Here is a 17778-nt window from a genome sequence, read left to right on the forward strand (position 1 = left end):
CCTAGGTGAGGACATCACCAGCACTTCATGCATCAGCATTGGTGACCACACACTTGAGGTGGTAGAATATTTTGTCTACTTGGTCTCCACCACAACCAGCAACCTCTCCATTGATGCTGAGCTGGACATGTGTATTGGCAAGGCAGCTACAAAAGGGAATGGTAGAATGTGGTACTAATGTACAATACCAAGATGAAGTTCTAGCAGTTATGGAAGTGAGTCGTAGGCAACTTACAAGTGCCAGGAGTGACAGCTCAATGCCTCCACATGTGCTGCATCAGAAAGATTTGGGGCATCATGTGGCAGGCCAAAGTGTCAAAGATGTGCTCTCCCAAGCCCACATTCCCAGCATGTTCACACACTCCTGTCTCAGTGACGTCTACACTGGCATGGCCATGTCCACAGAATGGAAGATGGCAGGATCCCCAAGGAGGTGCTCTATGAGGAGCTGGCTTCAGGCACCAGCCTCGTTGGAAGGCCAACTCTGCATTACAAAGATTGCCTGCAAACATGACATGAAGGTTGGAAACATCAACCCCGCCGAGTGGGAATCCCTTGCAGACAACCACAGTGCCTGAATACAGGCAGTCAGGTCGTGCATCCACAGCAATGACCAGAGGAAGAATGACCACTGGGAGGACCACAGAGAGTGAAACTGTCATGGTGCATCTGCAGTAGCAGAACTGGACGCCTTCCTCTGCCCCAGCTGCAACAAAACATGTCTCTCCCATATTTGTCTCTGTAGCCACAGCAGGCGCTGCAACCTTCCAACACCCCCAAAGGCACACTACTCCCATTGTCTCCTGAGACAGATGCCAACCATCTCACAACCATGGAGTAGTAGTAATAATGTAGTAGTACAGTAGTAGTAGTATCATCTTAAAGTATTTCACAACAATCCTAAGATGAACAAGTAGTCCTATCCCCATGTTCTAGATGGGAATGGTGGCTGATCCTTAAACATGGTGCTTTGCCTAAGGTGAGCCCATGTCCAAGTTCAAATCTGAATAGGGAGCTTCTGGCTCATGCTCTTAATTCTTAGGCTACACTACCTCAAATGAAATTCTGTTTCATAGGAGGACTGGCATGCTCCTATGCAAATGCAGTTTTGATTAGCACTCAAAATATGAACAAGATTTAATTGCAGACAAATAATGAATGCATTGCAAATTATTTGTATAATGCCAGGGGCAGGAGGGGGCTGGTATTAATTTCAGAAATTGCTACTAGTCACGAACTTTTACCCAAACCGCTTTCTGCTTCTGTGGTCCAAGAGAAGCATACTAGAGCAGGTAGTGGTTTTTCAATCGACAGACTGTCTAAAATTGCTACACATCAGGATTTGCTACCTGGATCACCACCTTATTAATCCTGGGGTAACAAAGGTTACCCCCATTTCAAGCAGAAGTAGGATATATTTAGCAGTAAAGTGCTTCATCATCCACTGATATTTGAGTAAATGGAGGCAAGTGCATGCAAAGGTAGGCAAGCTGTGTATACTCTGGGCTAAATGTCCAAAAACTGCTTCTTGTCATGACCTCACACCCGAATTACTCTCTTATTTCCATTGTCTAAGTTGCTATTTTTTAATGAAAATTAAAAAAAAAAAATAGAAACTGATCCAGAAAATCTGTCTCACCCAATAATGCCTGGAGTTGTTCAGTTCTCCTGGTTCCCAGTCCCTCGTTCATCTGGAACACCAGTATCTATGACCTAGCTATGATACTCATAAAACAGATTATGTCCATTTCTGTGGTACAGGGGCCCATCAAACTGTTTCTCCATCAGAAAGCTGAAACTCTACCTCTGCTAGGCTATTAATTTTGACAAAGAGCTTCCACTGTGATGTTCACATCACCTTGGCATTGTATCAGCAAATTGAAACTCTGGTTCCAAAATCCTGCAACTGTGACCTTCTGGCTTTCCGGGGGAAGCAAGCTTCAATTCCTGCCTTCACACAGCTCAGCAAATAAACTGTAACAATGGTGTAAGAGAGGAAGTTGTCTCTTCCATCATCCAGGTGTCTTGTATGTATTTAGCACAGTAGCATGACCATCAGGAAATTGGATGATTCATAACATTTTGGGGGAAAGATAGAATGAGTTTCCTATGGTGTTTTTTTCCCTTGGGATGGAATAAAATGACTGCTTCTCTACACTGCCATCTCTGTCAGCATGCAGCTCATGCGGAGAATTGATTCCACCTTATTTGCATTTGAAAAAGCTTGCATTGTCTTTATTTTTGTCTCTAATAACAGAATACATTGACACTGCGTGCTTAAAGTGGATGGTTGGGAGAGACAAGACCCATCTCATTCTAATACCATTTATTTTTGTAATGGGGTTTTATTTGAACTCCTAATTATGAGTGAATGTAGCTTTCCTACTGTGTCGCCTCTTCTCACAGCAGTGAATTTACCTGTATTTGAAAGAAGCAGCCTGTCAGTTGTATCTTTTCAATATAGTATCAAAAAAATCAAGCCTTGGGTCCTATTATTCTCTGCTCTATTGCTGAACCCTCAGTGAAGTACATGGTGGTTGGGGCCAGCAGGTCAGCTCTGGATGACAGGGGACATAATCACATGCACACACACCTCTATCATAGTAACAAACTACGCACAGTCTTCTCTTGGTTCATTTCTGTAGTAACTTGTTTTTCCTCTTTCATTGTTCATTAACTCCTCTAATCCTTAGTTTTCACAGCTAGGCAGATTTAGGTGCCAAAAAGCAAGGAAAACTACCACAGGCTTGTAACCAAAGAGCAACTTGAGCATTCCAGCATTCTTCAGTGGTAGGAGTTTCTCAGTTTTTCTGCCAGTTTTACCATCTCCAGCTGCTCCCTCGTTGCTTTATCACAAGTGGTTCTGGAGGATGCTCAAGCCTGTTGTGGGAAAGGGGCATAAATGCTTGATTTAGTAGTATGAGCAGAATTTTGCCCATGCTTCTTTGGATCCAAGCTATTATGTCTCAGGTTTTTAGTTCTCAGATTTTTAAAAAAATGTTCACTTTATTTCTTCCATTTCTGACATCTTGTAAAACGGCTATTGTTTCCAAAGAACTTCTTCTGTATCTCTGTTTTGTACTTTAGTAACCCTTGATCTTCCACTTCCAGTAAGCTTACCCCAGGTCATGAAAATAACCATGTACAATCACATCTGTTTTCTGTGATTCTTTATGTTCTTTTTCTGCATGGTTATGGTTTGTAGTTCTGCTTTCAGTATTATTACCTTCAGGAATACCAGGTTCCTTCCTCTTTCATGCATTTTATATTTCCAGGGTTTTATTATTTTCCTAGAATCATGAATTATCTGCAGTTCTAAATTCTGAAGTCAGCACTATGTGGTTCCCATTTTAGGAACCTAAAATTATTATTTCTTAATAAGCTTTTCTCTTAGTGCCTTCTGCTTTTATATTCTCCACCAGCTCTTCCCTGTATCTCAGCTTCTAGTTATTTAGAAGAACCTTCTGAAACAATAAAGTTGTTTCCAAATGTATGCCAATACTTTTAAGGAGCTAAATATTTGTTAAATTGTTCTGGGGTGGAGGATTAAAAATTTATATACATATATTGCAGTTGTTGTTCAGTTCTATCATGGTAGTTTAAATTTGAATCTGAATGGTGATAGAAATATTTTTAAAAAGGCAGATGCAAGGGGGGGAAATAGGGATAGCCTGAAATTTGTAAGAGAAGTGGCACATTGCATCTATGCCATTTCTTTGCTCTACATGAACATTATTAAATAGAAGAACAAATGTAACAAATCAGAAATATTCCATTTTCATTGAGAGTATGCAAAGAATATATAAACAATACATACCATTGTGTTTTCACATTTTATTTAAAAAAAATACTTAAAGGAGTTCATGTCAGACTTCCTTGGAATGCAGTATACAAATCCAGTGAGGCTTTTCATGCAGTATGGAGGGGGATAGGGAATCTATACCATAAAATAACACAGCTTCACTTGGTATATTTGAAACACTTCTATTCCTGAAGGACAACTTGTAAATTAAAATGTAATCTCTCTTGGATTTTATAGATTCAAGATGCAGCAAGTCGGGGCTTGAGGTTTGTTGGAATAATACCTCAATATGCTTCCGAAATGAACTCCAAGAGCAGCAGTGCTGTAATATCCACCAGCAACAGCTCCAGGGAACTAAAAGGTGATAAAAACCCATCAGATTTTGCTGAGGATTGTGTTTCATCAGATCATGAGAAAGCAGGTTGCACTAATGGATGCAAAGTCCCAGCAGCAAGGGAGGAAAACGTTGACCAGTGTGTGGACCCCAATGAAGACTTGAGAGGTGAAGGGCAGGTCATTGAACATCTCAGTTTAAGCTCCGCTGGAGAAAATGGAGGGCAACTTCAAGGTGAGAATTCAAGTTTGTCCCCAAGTCTACTGTGGGCAGGTTAGCACGATGCTATATTGGGACCAGATTCTCTGCCGCTTGCTGTACTAATGAATAAACTCATGCGTTTTGCCACTTATTTTCATTGATAATGCAGAACACTTTATAATCTTCTTTGTTCTTGCAGCAGTGCTACAGGTAGGTGTCGTAATGCCCATGTTATAAACAGGGTACTTGGGATGTAGAGATGTTGGTTTGTCATGGACCCTTGGCAGTATTAGCATTTTCCCTAGCAGTTCTAAGAATCCAAGGCTTTCATCTCCTGGGCCAAGCAGGCTTTCACTGAGTATTAGAGGAAGAATTAACTTGGAATAAAAGGAAAGGTAAATAAGGTAAGAAGAGCCTATCTAGTCTAGCATTCTGTTACCTGCAGTAGCCAAGGAGATGCCTATGAGAAACTCACAAGCAGGATATGAATGTAATGGAACTCAACCGGTATTCAGAAGCTTGGGGTTTTCAATCATGGGTAAGGCTGTAACTCAGTGGTAGAGCATCTGCTTTGTATACAGAAATCCCTGGCATCTCCATATAGGGCTGGGAATGTTTACTGTCTGAAATCTTGGAGAGCTGCTTCCAGTCACTGTAGACAATACTGTTCTAGATGTATCCAGTGGTCTGATTCGGTATGTCAGCTCCTTAAGCTCCTAACACCATTGATAGCCTTACTAGCTAATCCCCATTTAAACCTCCTTAAGTTGGTGGTCATCACCACATTTTGTGGAAACAAATTTCATAGTTTGGATGTGCCACAGTTGGGGAATCTTTTTGGCCTGGTGAGCCAGATCTTTATCATCCCATCCCCACCTTGCGGGCCAATTTTGACATGTGAGCAAGGCCACAGCTGCATCAAGTGACTGATAGGTGGTTTATCCTGCCCATCTGTCAGCTGAAATGGTCCTCAGGAGTGGGGGCAAGGGGTCTGTTTCACCAGGGAGTAGTCCCTTCCCCCCTGTACATCACTTTATATTAAACCACATTTGCCATTTTGATGCCCATTCACCCAGTTCAGTGATATCCTTTTGGAGCGCCTCACAATTTGTCTTTACTTCTAGCATCCTGAACAATTTGGTGTCATCAGTAAACACTGTTAAACCCTAATTCTATTATTATTATTGCATTTTCAGTTTGTTTTTATTTGCTTTTCTATTACAGTTCTTCATTGGTATATCAACAATAGTACAACAACTGTTGCATTTAAAAAAAATGAAAATAAAAAAGTGTAAGGAAAGGGGGGGGACTTCTTTTCATATACTTCCCTTCTACTCCTTCCCTGGTTTCCTTTCTATTCCCAACCTATCCACATCTTATTGTTCTTCTCAATTTTCCTCTATCCTTCTCTTTATCTCATAATTTACGCTGCTGAATTATGCTGATCCTGCTACATTGATTGTCTTTTGATAATATTTTTTCATATATTCTATATATAACATCCAATCCTCATTAAGTTTTTTAAAATCTGTTTCTTATTCTATTCTATTCTATTCTATTCTATTCTATTCTATTCTATTCTATTAGTCATACCTGCTGGTTCCGCATATCCTAGCAGTTTATGATGCCCCACCTCTTTTGTTGGAACCATGTCTGTTCTCCACTTTTGTTCAAGTTAAACCCTAATTCTAGATCACTTACGAACAGGTTACAACTTGCCAGTCATAAAAGTTGATGCTCAACAGACTCCACTTTTTATATTTCTGCTTTTAACCAAAAGGAGTTAAAATTGGTCCACTGCCTTCTGGATTTGTTTCCTCCCTGCAGAGCTGATGTTCTCTAACCTCCAGATTGCACTTTCATTCCATTTACTACTTGCTGATAGAAAATGGAAATTCCCAGGGAATTTTGAAATTCCCAGAGAGAGGATACAAAGTTCAAAGCATTTGGGACTATATCAGAGGCAGTGTAGGTCACTTTCACAATACTAATTTAGAGTAGTACAAGAGTTCAAATTTGGAAGGCTTGTGAATAACTGTGATGATGCCAGTTACTATTATTATTATTTGAATCACAAGGTATAGTCAATACTTCTGCAGCCCCCCTTTTTGGACTTGGTTTCTCAAGATTGCTTAATAACTTGTAATCTGAGAGCAAAATTACTACTTCTAAATGCTACAGCAGCAAAAAACAACAACCCCCAAAAACCAATTCCTTTCCATTCATTTTTGAACAAAAGCCCAATGTGCTACATTAATTCAAAACAAGCACATAGATTATTAGATTTCTCCATTAGTATCTCTTGCAAGATGTTAATTTAGTATAAAATTGTATATAATGTTATATAAAAAGAAAAACACCATAGAGCCTGCCAACTATTTTAAAACACATATCTAAAACCGTTTTTTGCCATGTTTCCCTTAGAGGATTCAATTCCACATGATCTCTCTTTCAAACTAGAGGGAGGATACTCACACACATTGCTTCAGTCTTAATTTCTTCCACACAGCTAAGATTTATTAAGTTATTCTGAAATTGTTAATTAGGCCCATCTGGCAGGATTTTCAGGTTACTTTCTATCTTCTGCTCTAGTTTATAGTAACTGCCTCTCCTGATTCTGCTTTTAAGCAGGCTTGTGTGATAGACACACAGCAGCACTTTAATTCGTAAATTGTCACAGAATACCCTTGACTTTACATTCTTCCCAACATGTTATTTTTGGGGACCTTGCTTTAAACTGCAATTACAGCTACATTTGCAATTTACTGGCATTTCTGAGCTGTCATTTATTGCTATGTATCTCACTTTGCAAGGGCATTTCCCTGGATGGGTCATTAAGAGAACAAAGGAGAGGGGGCTCTGTGCCAGATGACAAATGGGTGGGGCCCCTCCTCTAGCTCTTAGAGAGTTGGAAAGACAAAGCCTGTGTTTTAGAGCAGAGTTTGCTGCCTTGCAACCTAGAGAAAATAGCTACAGGCAGGAAGGGAAGAGAGAAAGCCATGGCTGATTTCTTCTTGAATCCAAGGCTGTGGCAATGGGAGATGAGGGTTTCACTGCTGTGAACTTCTAAGTCGTAGGCTGGCTCAGCTTGTATATGCATAGTAGGCTCAGGTTGTAAATAAACCATTTATAATAAAGACACCACTGTCTCCGCTGTGCCTCATTCCCAAAAGGAAACGCAAGGCCTGCTTAGTGCCTGGAACCCCTGGAATCTCACGCCGCTCGGAAATTGGGGTGCCATGCAAAAATTCTATACATAAGCAACTCAATAAATCTATATCAATGGCTTGTTCACATTACTGTGGTCAGAAAAGGCTGGTATGCATTTAAGTGTGTACAAGATAAACATGCTATGTATATGTAGTAAACATGTTGCTGTATCTCTGATCTCTATGACCCCTCCTCTGTTTCTTTGAGAACAGGATAACAAAGATCAGCCCTGGGCCATATATTGCCAGTGCAGGATTTCTAGCAGAAATTGCCTTAAAAAAAATTAGTTCTTTAAAATTCAACCAAAATAAATGTAACCAGAAGAACCATAGCTTTGTCTCTTTTGTTTTGGGGATGGCATGGCTAACTGAAGTCTTAAGAAGAGCCACGAACTAATCTGGGAACTTTAAACAAAGAAGAAAGTAGAGACTAGCAAAGCTAAAGGGTGCAATAACAGCCAGATTATTAAGAGTATATTTCAGTTACTATCGGTTTTCTTTTTCAGTCTGGGTTGTGGGGGTTTTTTTTTGTAGTTAGTTTAAATCCATTTTTCAAGAGCTGTTGTTTGCTTCCATGTTAACATCACCAGTAAAGTACGGTATTTTGTGTTGTGTTGTTTGCACAGCTTTCTGAATTGGGATTAAACTCATTTGACTCCACACCATGGTTAAGATTGATGCAAATTGCAATTCTTGTAGGAGCTGGGGGACCCCATGATTCTGCGGCCTGCTTCTGATTTTTGTGTCAAAGATGATGGTGGTTATAATTTATTACCTGTCCTTCATCCCAAGGTCCCAAGCAAGATTACAACACATTATTAAAAACAGTTTAAAACAGCTTGCCATCACAGAAATAAGGTAGGATGTCACAGTGATAGAATTAAGAGCACGGAGAGGAGACAGGACCAAAGTCGCATATGATAAAATGCAACAAATTGCAGGAATGCGTCTTGAAAGAAACCAGGGAAAGAATATATTTTCTGACTGTTCCGATGACCTGTTGGGATGTTATCTCTTTTACTTGTGGATCCACTTTTTTACCTGCTAACGGTTTGCAAATTTGGGGTGTGTGCTCTGTTATTTGTGTGTGGATGAGAAAAGGCAGTATCTTCCTGTACCAAAATATTTCCCCACACTGCATCTGATTTCTTTATTATCCCTTTGTGACCACAGCACTTCCTTTTCCTAACCTGGAAAACTTATTCCAGTTTTGGCAGTGATCTTTCTTCCTCCCATGTGAGCACCGGGTATTATCTGCCTTATCTTTTACAAGGCAACCTTTTCTCCACATACCCCTTTCCTTTTCAGAAGTCCATTTTTTTGCCAAACCAGGCTTTGTTAATGAGGACTTTGTTACCGGTATATCTTCTGCTCCAGAATTCTGACTTTTCTTCTTCTAATGACACTATTTGTTTTTCACCCCCCCCCCTTGTCTTGTACTACTTTGTAACTTTGAATGGTCTTTACTTAGCCATGTGTTTTGTTGACCTTACATATGACTTGCAGAATGTTATATCTTATCCACAAGTGTATTCTTAACTTTTTAGTGAGAATATAAATATGTTTCCATTTACAACAGTATTTAAACATAATTGCTTATGTTGAAATAATATTGGGTTCCTTTTTAATATGTGTACGTTGAATTGTAAAGTCCTTGGCTGGGAAAAATCCTTATCCTGTTTCCTACAACTACAAAATGATAAAACAACCCTCTTGATCTATATAAATCTTGGCTCAGCAGTTGGATGGTTTTGCCTAATCAGCATCTCTACATCTATCTTTTATTCGTGTAAAACAATCATATTCCATGATTACTAATTTGCATTCACACATTTTAAAGTAAGAAATACCATGAATGTGAAGATTTCTAACATTGTGTTTTTCAGCTACAGGATAAAACTACATGTGTGTGACCCTGCATTTTTCCTCAGAATTTTCTTTAAACTGTCTGATCCAAATTCTTAAAATGTTCCTGAACCCAAAAAGCAGTTTAGGAATCTGGCAAGAAAGTGCTTTATTCTTGTTTTACCCCTTTGAATGTTATTTTTAACCTAAATTTCCATCATTACAAAATTTTGTGCCAAATTCCCTTATTAACTGATTGTTTGATTTTTGTAAAACAAAATAGAGGCATTTTTAAGAGGTTTTGGGGGGTTTTTTTGGAACAGATGGCAATGCACACACCCCAGATTATGGTATGCAACTTATTTTAACTGTTGTGGGTTATAGATTTGTGAACTAGTGAGCTGGAGATCAATCTTTTCTTAGTTATAGGAAGTGTCCTAGCCATTATCCTTCTGTCCTGCTTCTTAAATCAAATTAAATAGAGGCGGGAGATGCCTGTGTCTTATTGGCAGAGCCATATGCTTTGCACACAGAAGGCATGAGATTCAGCCACTGGAATATCCATTTAAAGAGAACCCAGATAGCAAGTCCTGTACTCCAAACAATAAGAGACTTCCTAACACAGCAGTCAGCCTTAAGCTTAGAGAGACCAACAGTCTGGTTCTGTATCATAGTGCTTCGTGTGTTTGTCTGAAAATACCTTTTCACACAGTGCATACTTCAAACTCTGAAATTCACTTCCACAAGAAGTAGTGATGGTCACCAACTTTGATAGCTTTCAAAGAGGGTTAGACAAAATCATGGAGGGTAAGGCTACATTCTGCCTCCACTGACATAGTTCTTGCAGGCTTCCTATGATCATTTAGTTGGCCTTTGTGAGAATAGGATGCTGGATTAGATTGGCCTTTGACCTGATATGTCAGGGCTCTTCTCATGTTCTTTCTTTTTATTATTTTAAAATATTTTAATCCATGCTTCATTGTTAAAGAGATCCCTGGTCAAGGTGCAGTAAAATAGGAATAAAACCAAAAAACATCAGCAGGAGCAGATAAATAAACAGCTTAAGCAATATCAGCACCGATACCAGAACCTCATCACATATAGTGCATTTCATAGGTTTGTTGTAACAAGCTAAGAACAGCAATGTAGTGAGCACATTTAAAGGGCTACTGTAATGATGACTATAATGGATCAAGTCTTGTTGCACATCTCAACGCTCCTAGGCTAAGATTAACACTCACATTTTGTTGATTCTGCTAATTCCTGACTGAACGTCTTTCTGTTTTTCTAATCCTTTATTCGCTGTTCCATTCGAATATCAAACTTTGCAGAATAGTGCTTAAGGTGATAAATTAATCTGCAAGTTTTCATTCCTTTATTACGTCCACTTGCTGGTTCATTTATTGGCCCCTGAATTGTACGTATGTATATATGTCTCCTTTGGAGAAACAAACGCAACCATCTGCCCATTATGTCATTTTCTACCACAAGCTGTGGTCATGGCCACCTACTTAGATGACTTTAAAAGGTGGTTGGACAAATTCATGGAAGGCAAGGCTATTAATGGTTACTATTCATCATGGCTGTATACCGCCTCCAGGATCAGAGGCACCATGTTGGAGAACGCAAGTGGGAGCGTTATATTGCCCTCATGTCCTACTTGTGGTCTTTCCATAGGCTTCTAGTTGGCCACCATGGGAAACAGGATGCTCGGTTAAATAGATCCTGCTTCATCCTGCATATCTGTTGTACTTGTTTTTACATGACACAATATCATTAACAGAAGCTGTGATGATGAATTAATAAGTGTGCCGTTAAACAAAGTTTTATGATCCATGCTGAAACCTTTTTGTGGGAAGGAGGGAGGGATAAGTGGGAAATATTTTTTTAAAATCAAAGGTTATATAGAACATAACCTTTTTATTTAGAAATTGGAAAAAAATGCTGTTAACATGGGTTATGTGGCATGACTAAATAACTACTGTTACTGCAAGGCCAATTGGAATATACATGTGCTGTCTTTTTCCCGCAGAACAATTTTGTACAATAGTTATTAAAGACAAAAGAGATTTTTAATAGAATAACCTTTCTTGTGCATTAAACGTGAATGTGTTTTTTTCAGTGCCTAAGGACAGCTTGTCTGGAAAGCTTGTTAGTATTTGCAATACTTTGTTTCTGCCTTAATTAAAGCATATATTTTTCTATTTGGAAAAAAAAAAATCATTATCTGCCTCCTGTGGGAACTACTTTTCCCTCCTTGAACAGTTTATTGATGTTATAGTGCTCTGTTAAGAGAGATGTTTGCAAAGTGTATGTCACTTTTAAGAGGAGTCGGCGCTCTCTCTCGCAGGAAGCGAGAACTAGGGGGGAAAGGAAGAGGCAGCTACAAGCTGGAATAGATAGCTTCACTTTGTTCAGTAAAGTAAGGTTAGCATTTGAAGTTAACAAAAGAAATCTAAGCTCGCTGTTCAGGAACACCTTGGTGACAAGGTGAAAGAAAGAGAGACTCAGAAACAGGGAAGAAAAGAGCTGGTTTCACTTTATGTAGCAGAAGTATATAAGAATAGGGATAGGCAAAAGCAGGCCTCCAAAATGCAGCACAACCCTCAATAAAGGTAAAGGTAAAGGTACCCCTGCCCGAACGGGCCAGTCTTGACAGACTCTGGGGTTTGTGCGCCCATCTCACATCTATTGGCCGGGGGCCAGCGCTGTCCGCAGACACTTCCGGGTCACGTGGCCAGCGTGACAACGCTGCTCTGGCGAGCCAGAGCCGCACACGGAACGCCGTTTACCTTCCCGCTGGTAAGCGGTACCTATTTATCTACTTGCACCCGGGGGTGCTTTCGAACTGCTAGGTGGGCAGGCGCTGGGACCGAGCAGCGGGAGCGCACCCCGCCGCGGGGATTCGAACCGCCGACCTTTCGATCGGCAAGCCCTAGGCGCTGAGGCTTTAGCCCACAGCGCCACCCGCGTCCCTTCACCTGCCAGCAGAAGGACAACAAGAAAGGAACCAGTCTTAACTTCTGTAGGGAGGGAGTTTCAAAATCTGGGAGCAGCTACTAATAAGGCCACCTCTTGAATCCCCACCAAGTGTGCCTGTGTGGATGGCGGGACTGAGAGAAGGACTTCCCCCAGGTCTTAGAGCCCAAGCAGGGAATATGGTCTTCCATATAGCCTGGTCCTAAGCCATATAGGGCTTTATAAAGAGCACTTTGAATTATGCCTGGAAACAGACCAGTAGCTTGTTGCAACAAGGGAGTTGTGTGCTCCTATAACCAGCAAACAGACCAAAGCCCCCAGATTAACCAAATAGGCCAAGGCCAGTGAAAGGGGCAATGTTGTTTGGGGAATAAATACAAAAACTGGAACACTTAAAAATGTGACCCAGCAGCCTGTAACAACCTCTTACACTGAAAAACGATTGCTTGTAGATAAAGGAACACAGCTATCAACAGCCTAAAAGAAGTAACCTGTGGAGGCTTGTAAGAATGCCCAAGAGTATAATCACTGCAGCAGTATGGATTTTGGGCAACTGATAATGAACTCTAACAGTACAAGGACAGTTAAAAGAATTGTGCCGAGGGGAAGGGGAGCTCAGGATTGTAGCAAATCACTCTGCCATCTAGTCTTACCCAACTATTCTTACCAGGAAACTCTGAACAATGTTGTATCTTGCTCACAGTGAACATTATAGAATTGTAAAGTCTATTGTGATGGGGAACGTCTGTTTTCCCAGATGAAGGGCTTATCCACAATCAACTTAACTCCACTTTTTCCGGACACAATCTGCAATTTAAAGCTATGTGTCTGAGCACCCTTTCCCCCCGAGCTTTCCCTGTGAAAACCTGCTCTTTAAAGCTCAATTGGAACAAACATCAATCTACTCTGATTCTGCTTTAAATAGTGGGTTTTCATGGGGACAGCTTGGGGCAAAAAACACACACAACCCACTTGGACACTGAGTGTTAAAGGGCACAATCTTTGCCTGGAAAGAGTAATGCCCAAGTTAAGTGTGAACAGTGCCTACAATCAGAACCAACAAGATTTGAGAGTGGGCTCAGGGACACCCAGCAGGGTTGTTGCTTTTCTTTTCTTATAATAATTTTTACTAATTTTAACATACGTACCACAAAACTTTATCACTTATACAATCTTTTTGGACTTCCATCAGCACCTCTGATGATCCACTGTTTTAACCACTTCTTATGCATTTCTTAAATTTATATTACCTTTAAATGTCTTAACTAATCATCCTCCCCGTTATCCATTTTTGCAGTAATTCCAATAATACTCCTCACAAAACCTCTTGCAAACCTACAAACGTCGTCTGATCTTCACAAATACTTTTCAAATAATCCGTAAATTTACTCCAGTCTTCTGTGAATTTCTGGCCCCGCCGATTTTGAATCCTTCCTGTTAGTTTATCCAGTTCTGCATAGTCCATTAGTTTCGTCCTCCAATCTTCTTTCGTCAGTAATTCTTCTTGCTTCCATTTTTGGGCCAATAATATTCTTGCTGCCATTGTTGCATATAAAAAGAGCTTACATTCCTTTCTGTTTATATCACTCCCTACAATGCCCAGTAAAAATGCTTCTGGTTTCTTTATAAATGTATATTTCAACATTTTTTTCATCTCATTATATATCATCTCCCAGAAGCTTTCCCCCATTTTACATTCCCATCACATGTGATAAAATGTTCCTTCTTTTTCTTTACATTTCCAACATTTATTGCTAACTTTATACTTTTTAGCTAACTTGACGAGTGTAATATACCATCTATACATCATTTTCATCATATTTTCTTTTAAGGCATTGCATGCAGTAAATTTTAAACCTTCTTTCCGTAATTTTACCCAGTCACTCAGCTGTATATTATACCCAAAATCCTTAGCCCAGTGAATCATAACCGACTTTACCTCCTCATCCTTCAAATGCCATTCAAGCAGCAATTTATACATTTTAGACAAAATTTTATTCTTTAATTTCTTTATATGGTTTTATTTTCCATTTGCTTCCTTCCTTTTGTATTAATTTCCCATAAGTTATCAATTTTCCACTCATATTGACCTTTTTCACACTCATTGCTTCTAGTGGGGATAACCAATGCAGTGTTTTATGTTCCAATAGGTTTTTATACCTATCCCAAATTTCTATTAAAGATCTTTGAAATATATGACTTCCAAATCCTTTATGGACTTTTGTCTTATTATGCCATAAGTGTGCGTGCCACCCAAATCTATTATCATAACCTTCCAAATTCAACAATTCCGTATTTTCTAATAACATCCATTCCTTTAGCCAACAATGCTTCATAATACAGTTTCAGATCTGACAGGGCGAAGCCTCCTCTTTCTTTTGCATCTGTTAACAACTTAAACTGTATTCTCATTGTTGCTTTTCATTTTATTTCCCGCGGTTTTTGAAGCTCTGCAGAAATGCAGGAACCGCTAAAGGGCTGGGGCTCTTGCCAAGTGATTTAGGCGGGACAGGTACAGGAGCCCTGAGAGAATAAAATGTTGGCAACGCAAGTAGACAGAAGGGAGTCAGCCCATATTCAACTTCTGCGTATCCAGCTGGCCCTGCCTACCTACCCCAACTTCCCCTGAACCTGCTACTGAGGTTTCTCCATTCTTCCACCCACTAGTAACTGCCTCTTTCCCCTTAGCCACCCTGTCCATTTGTGACATCACAGGAAGTTTGTAGCCCACGGCAACTGCTTAGGGATGCATCTGCACAGCCTCCCATCCTGGTACTGGAAAGGGGAATGTCATGAATGTTACTTAGATGTATTTAGAAATACCTTGATTTAGAAGTAGATGGCTTGCTTAAGCTCTGCTGTCCCCTTCATTGCTGCTTTTGGGGAAAGTTTCGTCGGCTTGTGACATCCATGAAAGGCAAACACAGATACAGTGAGAGGAATGGCCCTCATTCAACAGTTATCATCCAGCCACCTCCACTGGCCAGCCTCCTAACCTCCACTGGCTTCCGCCCATGAATATCCAGTGGTTCATTCGCCAAGAGCCTGAAGGACAGCCTACACCGCTATCTGAACATGCAATTGCCAGTCATACTGTGTCTGGTGGGTGACCTATGTCCACATTCTCCATTCATACTTACCCCAGCATCAAGTCACAAATATCCACACAGCTTTTGTCAATGGCCTTCTGAAGGTGAATTTCAACCAGCTTACCTGCACAAACTTCAGCCTCCTTCAGCCCTGTGGCATCCCGGGCTTCCACATGCTAACCACAGCTTCTGCCATGTCCATCTCCAGCTTCCAACCATGGATATCTGCCCCTTTCAAGCTGTGGTCCTGCTCAGCAGGTACACTTACCTTCTCGTTGCTCCACAGCATCTCATTGATGGATGATGGCCTCCTTCCATTTGCCACTTCGCCTCCATGCAGAAGGAGACCACCAAGTACTGAATAACACAACTGTTGTCCACTGTGTCCTTTTCAAGCTTTGCCTTGGGCTTTCCCCTTGGGCTGCTTTTGTATATCCACTGATTTGCCATGTGCTTATGTGACATCACAGGGCGTCCACAGCCAATAACAGCAGCTGGAGAGGCATCATCATCATCACCTCCTCAGGCCTCACAATGGTGGGTGCAGCTCAGCAGCCATTTCCCCTTTGCTTGTTTGCTATGTACATCTCACTCCTTATCTGTAATGACATCAGAGAAAGGCATGCCATAAATCCACCTTCCCATTTTGATTCTCTGGCATCCTATCTGCATAACCTAGCAATTCCAAAATATAGATGCGCTTTTACTCTCGTAAGATTGAATGTATTGCCATCAGCTGTAGTTGAGGGATGATTCCAACAGATTCCACACGAAAAGTGCTTAAGTCCCTGTGGAGATGACAGCACCGAATCAGTGGTGCACTGCCTTCTGGCTTGCACTCTTTGGAATGAGATTATCACCCCTCTTTTATTGTCCATTCCAGGTTGCCCAACCACTGCCACAGTGTCCTTTCTCTTGGCAGATCAAGATGAGCAGGTGACAGCAAAGGTTGCAAGGTTTTTAGCTGGGGCAATCAAAGGATACAAAGGTCATAAATATAAGCACCAATTCTGAGAATTGGCCATATTTTACTGCTACTTGTAGCACAATACTACTCTTAATGTCATATTTTATAAATTGCTTCCTGGTCACTGACCATATTAAAGATATTTGATTTGATTAGCTGGGGCAATCAGAATATGATCCACCATTTGACTGCTGATTCAGGACCTTAAACTGTGTTTTATATAATCAACTTTTAATTTCTGTTCTGTGTATATTGCAATGTTCTTTTGTTGTTATGGCCTATGGCTGACGCAAAAAAAGTTTCATTCATTCATTCAAACAAGATTTGAAATTAATTACCAGAGTTTTTCTTATGCAAATTGCAGCCATGGGGAAGGCTCATCAGACTCAAGTTCATGGATATCTGGGGGGGAAAGTTGAACTTTCTAAGCTGCAAAGTTTGATAAATTTCATCATGTCCCCTATCAGGCTTCTCTTCTTATGGCTAAACATTCCCGTTTCTTTCAACCTATCCTTATAGGACTTGTTTTATTTAGTGTTGACCACCTTCATTTGAACTTATTGCAGTTTGTCTGTATGCTTCTTAAAGTGTGGTATCCAGAGTTGCACGCAGTACTCCAGATGTGATATGAGTAGTGAGAATAAAGCAGAACTGTTACTTCGAAACTATGGTTCTGTTGGTGCTGCCCGAAATATCATTAACTGTGTGTGTGCGCGCGCGCCTGTGCCTAGACGTCATGAAGTAGTCACAGAATCGGAGAAGTGCTTTAGTATTCTCACAACAAAGTGGCCCTTAACTGCAAGAAACCTCTGGAAGTGGGAATTAATGTGAAAGGTGTGTCATGTGGAACTTCACTTCTTCTTCCAGAACAATGGGTACATTAGCCTGGAGCAGCAGGAAGGACTTAAGGTGTATCCAAGTGCTACATCACATTCATTCATCTTTCTAACTGTTAATTCATGCATATATTTTGTATAAGTACGCAGTCATGGTTTTCATCTTCTTCTTTTTTTATAAAATTTTTATTGGTTTTACAAAAGTTTTTATAACAAACAAACATAAAAGAAAAACAGACAAACAAACAAATATAATTTCAAAATGTCCTTTCATAAACTTCTTTCCTCGGACTTCCCCATACCTCCCCTTTCTGCATCCTCATGTCCAAGTTTTATAGCAACATATAAATGTTTTTTCCCATCCTAATTCATCATAGTCCTTTCTTAATCTAATCTTATATTACTGCAACCCTTTCTCTCTGTAGAATCTCGACATTCTAAACTTCATCAAGTTTATAATAGTTCTTAAGATAAATCTTAAATTTCTTCCAGTCTTCTTCCGCAGTCTCCTTTCCC

General features: G+C 40.2%; 1 protein-coding gene across 4 annotated transcripts in view; it reads left to right on the forward strand.

Moving 5' to 3' along the window:
- The window catches only part of RFTN1 (raftlin, lipid raft linker 1), a 106118-nt gene that overhangs the window by 58260 nt on the left and 30080 nt on the right, over nucleotides 1-17778 (forward strand). For all 4 annotated transcript variants that reach the window (XM_082193421.1, XM_082193420.1, XM_082193423.1 and 1 more), the window contains exon 5: nucleotides 4040-4370. In XM_082193421.1, coding sequence (XP_082049547.1) covers nucleotides 4040-4370 — 331 coding nt within the window. The remainder of the gene's footprint in view (nucleotides 1-4039; nucleotides 4371-17778) is intronic.

Source organism: Podarcis vaucheri (assembly GCF_965113315.1).
Source record: "Podarcis vaucheri genome assembly, chromosome: 12".
NCBI classification, from domain to species: domain Eukaryota; kingdom Metazoa; phylum Chordata; class Lepidosauria; order Squamata; family Lacertidae; genus Podarcis; species Podarcis vaucheri.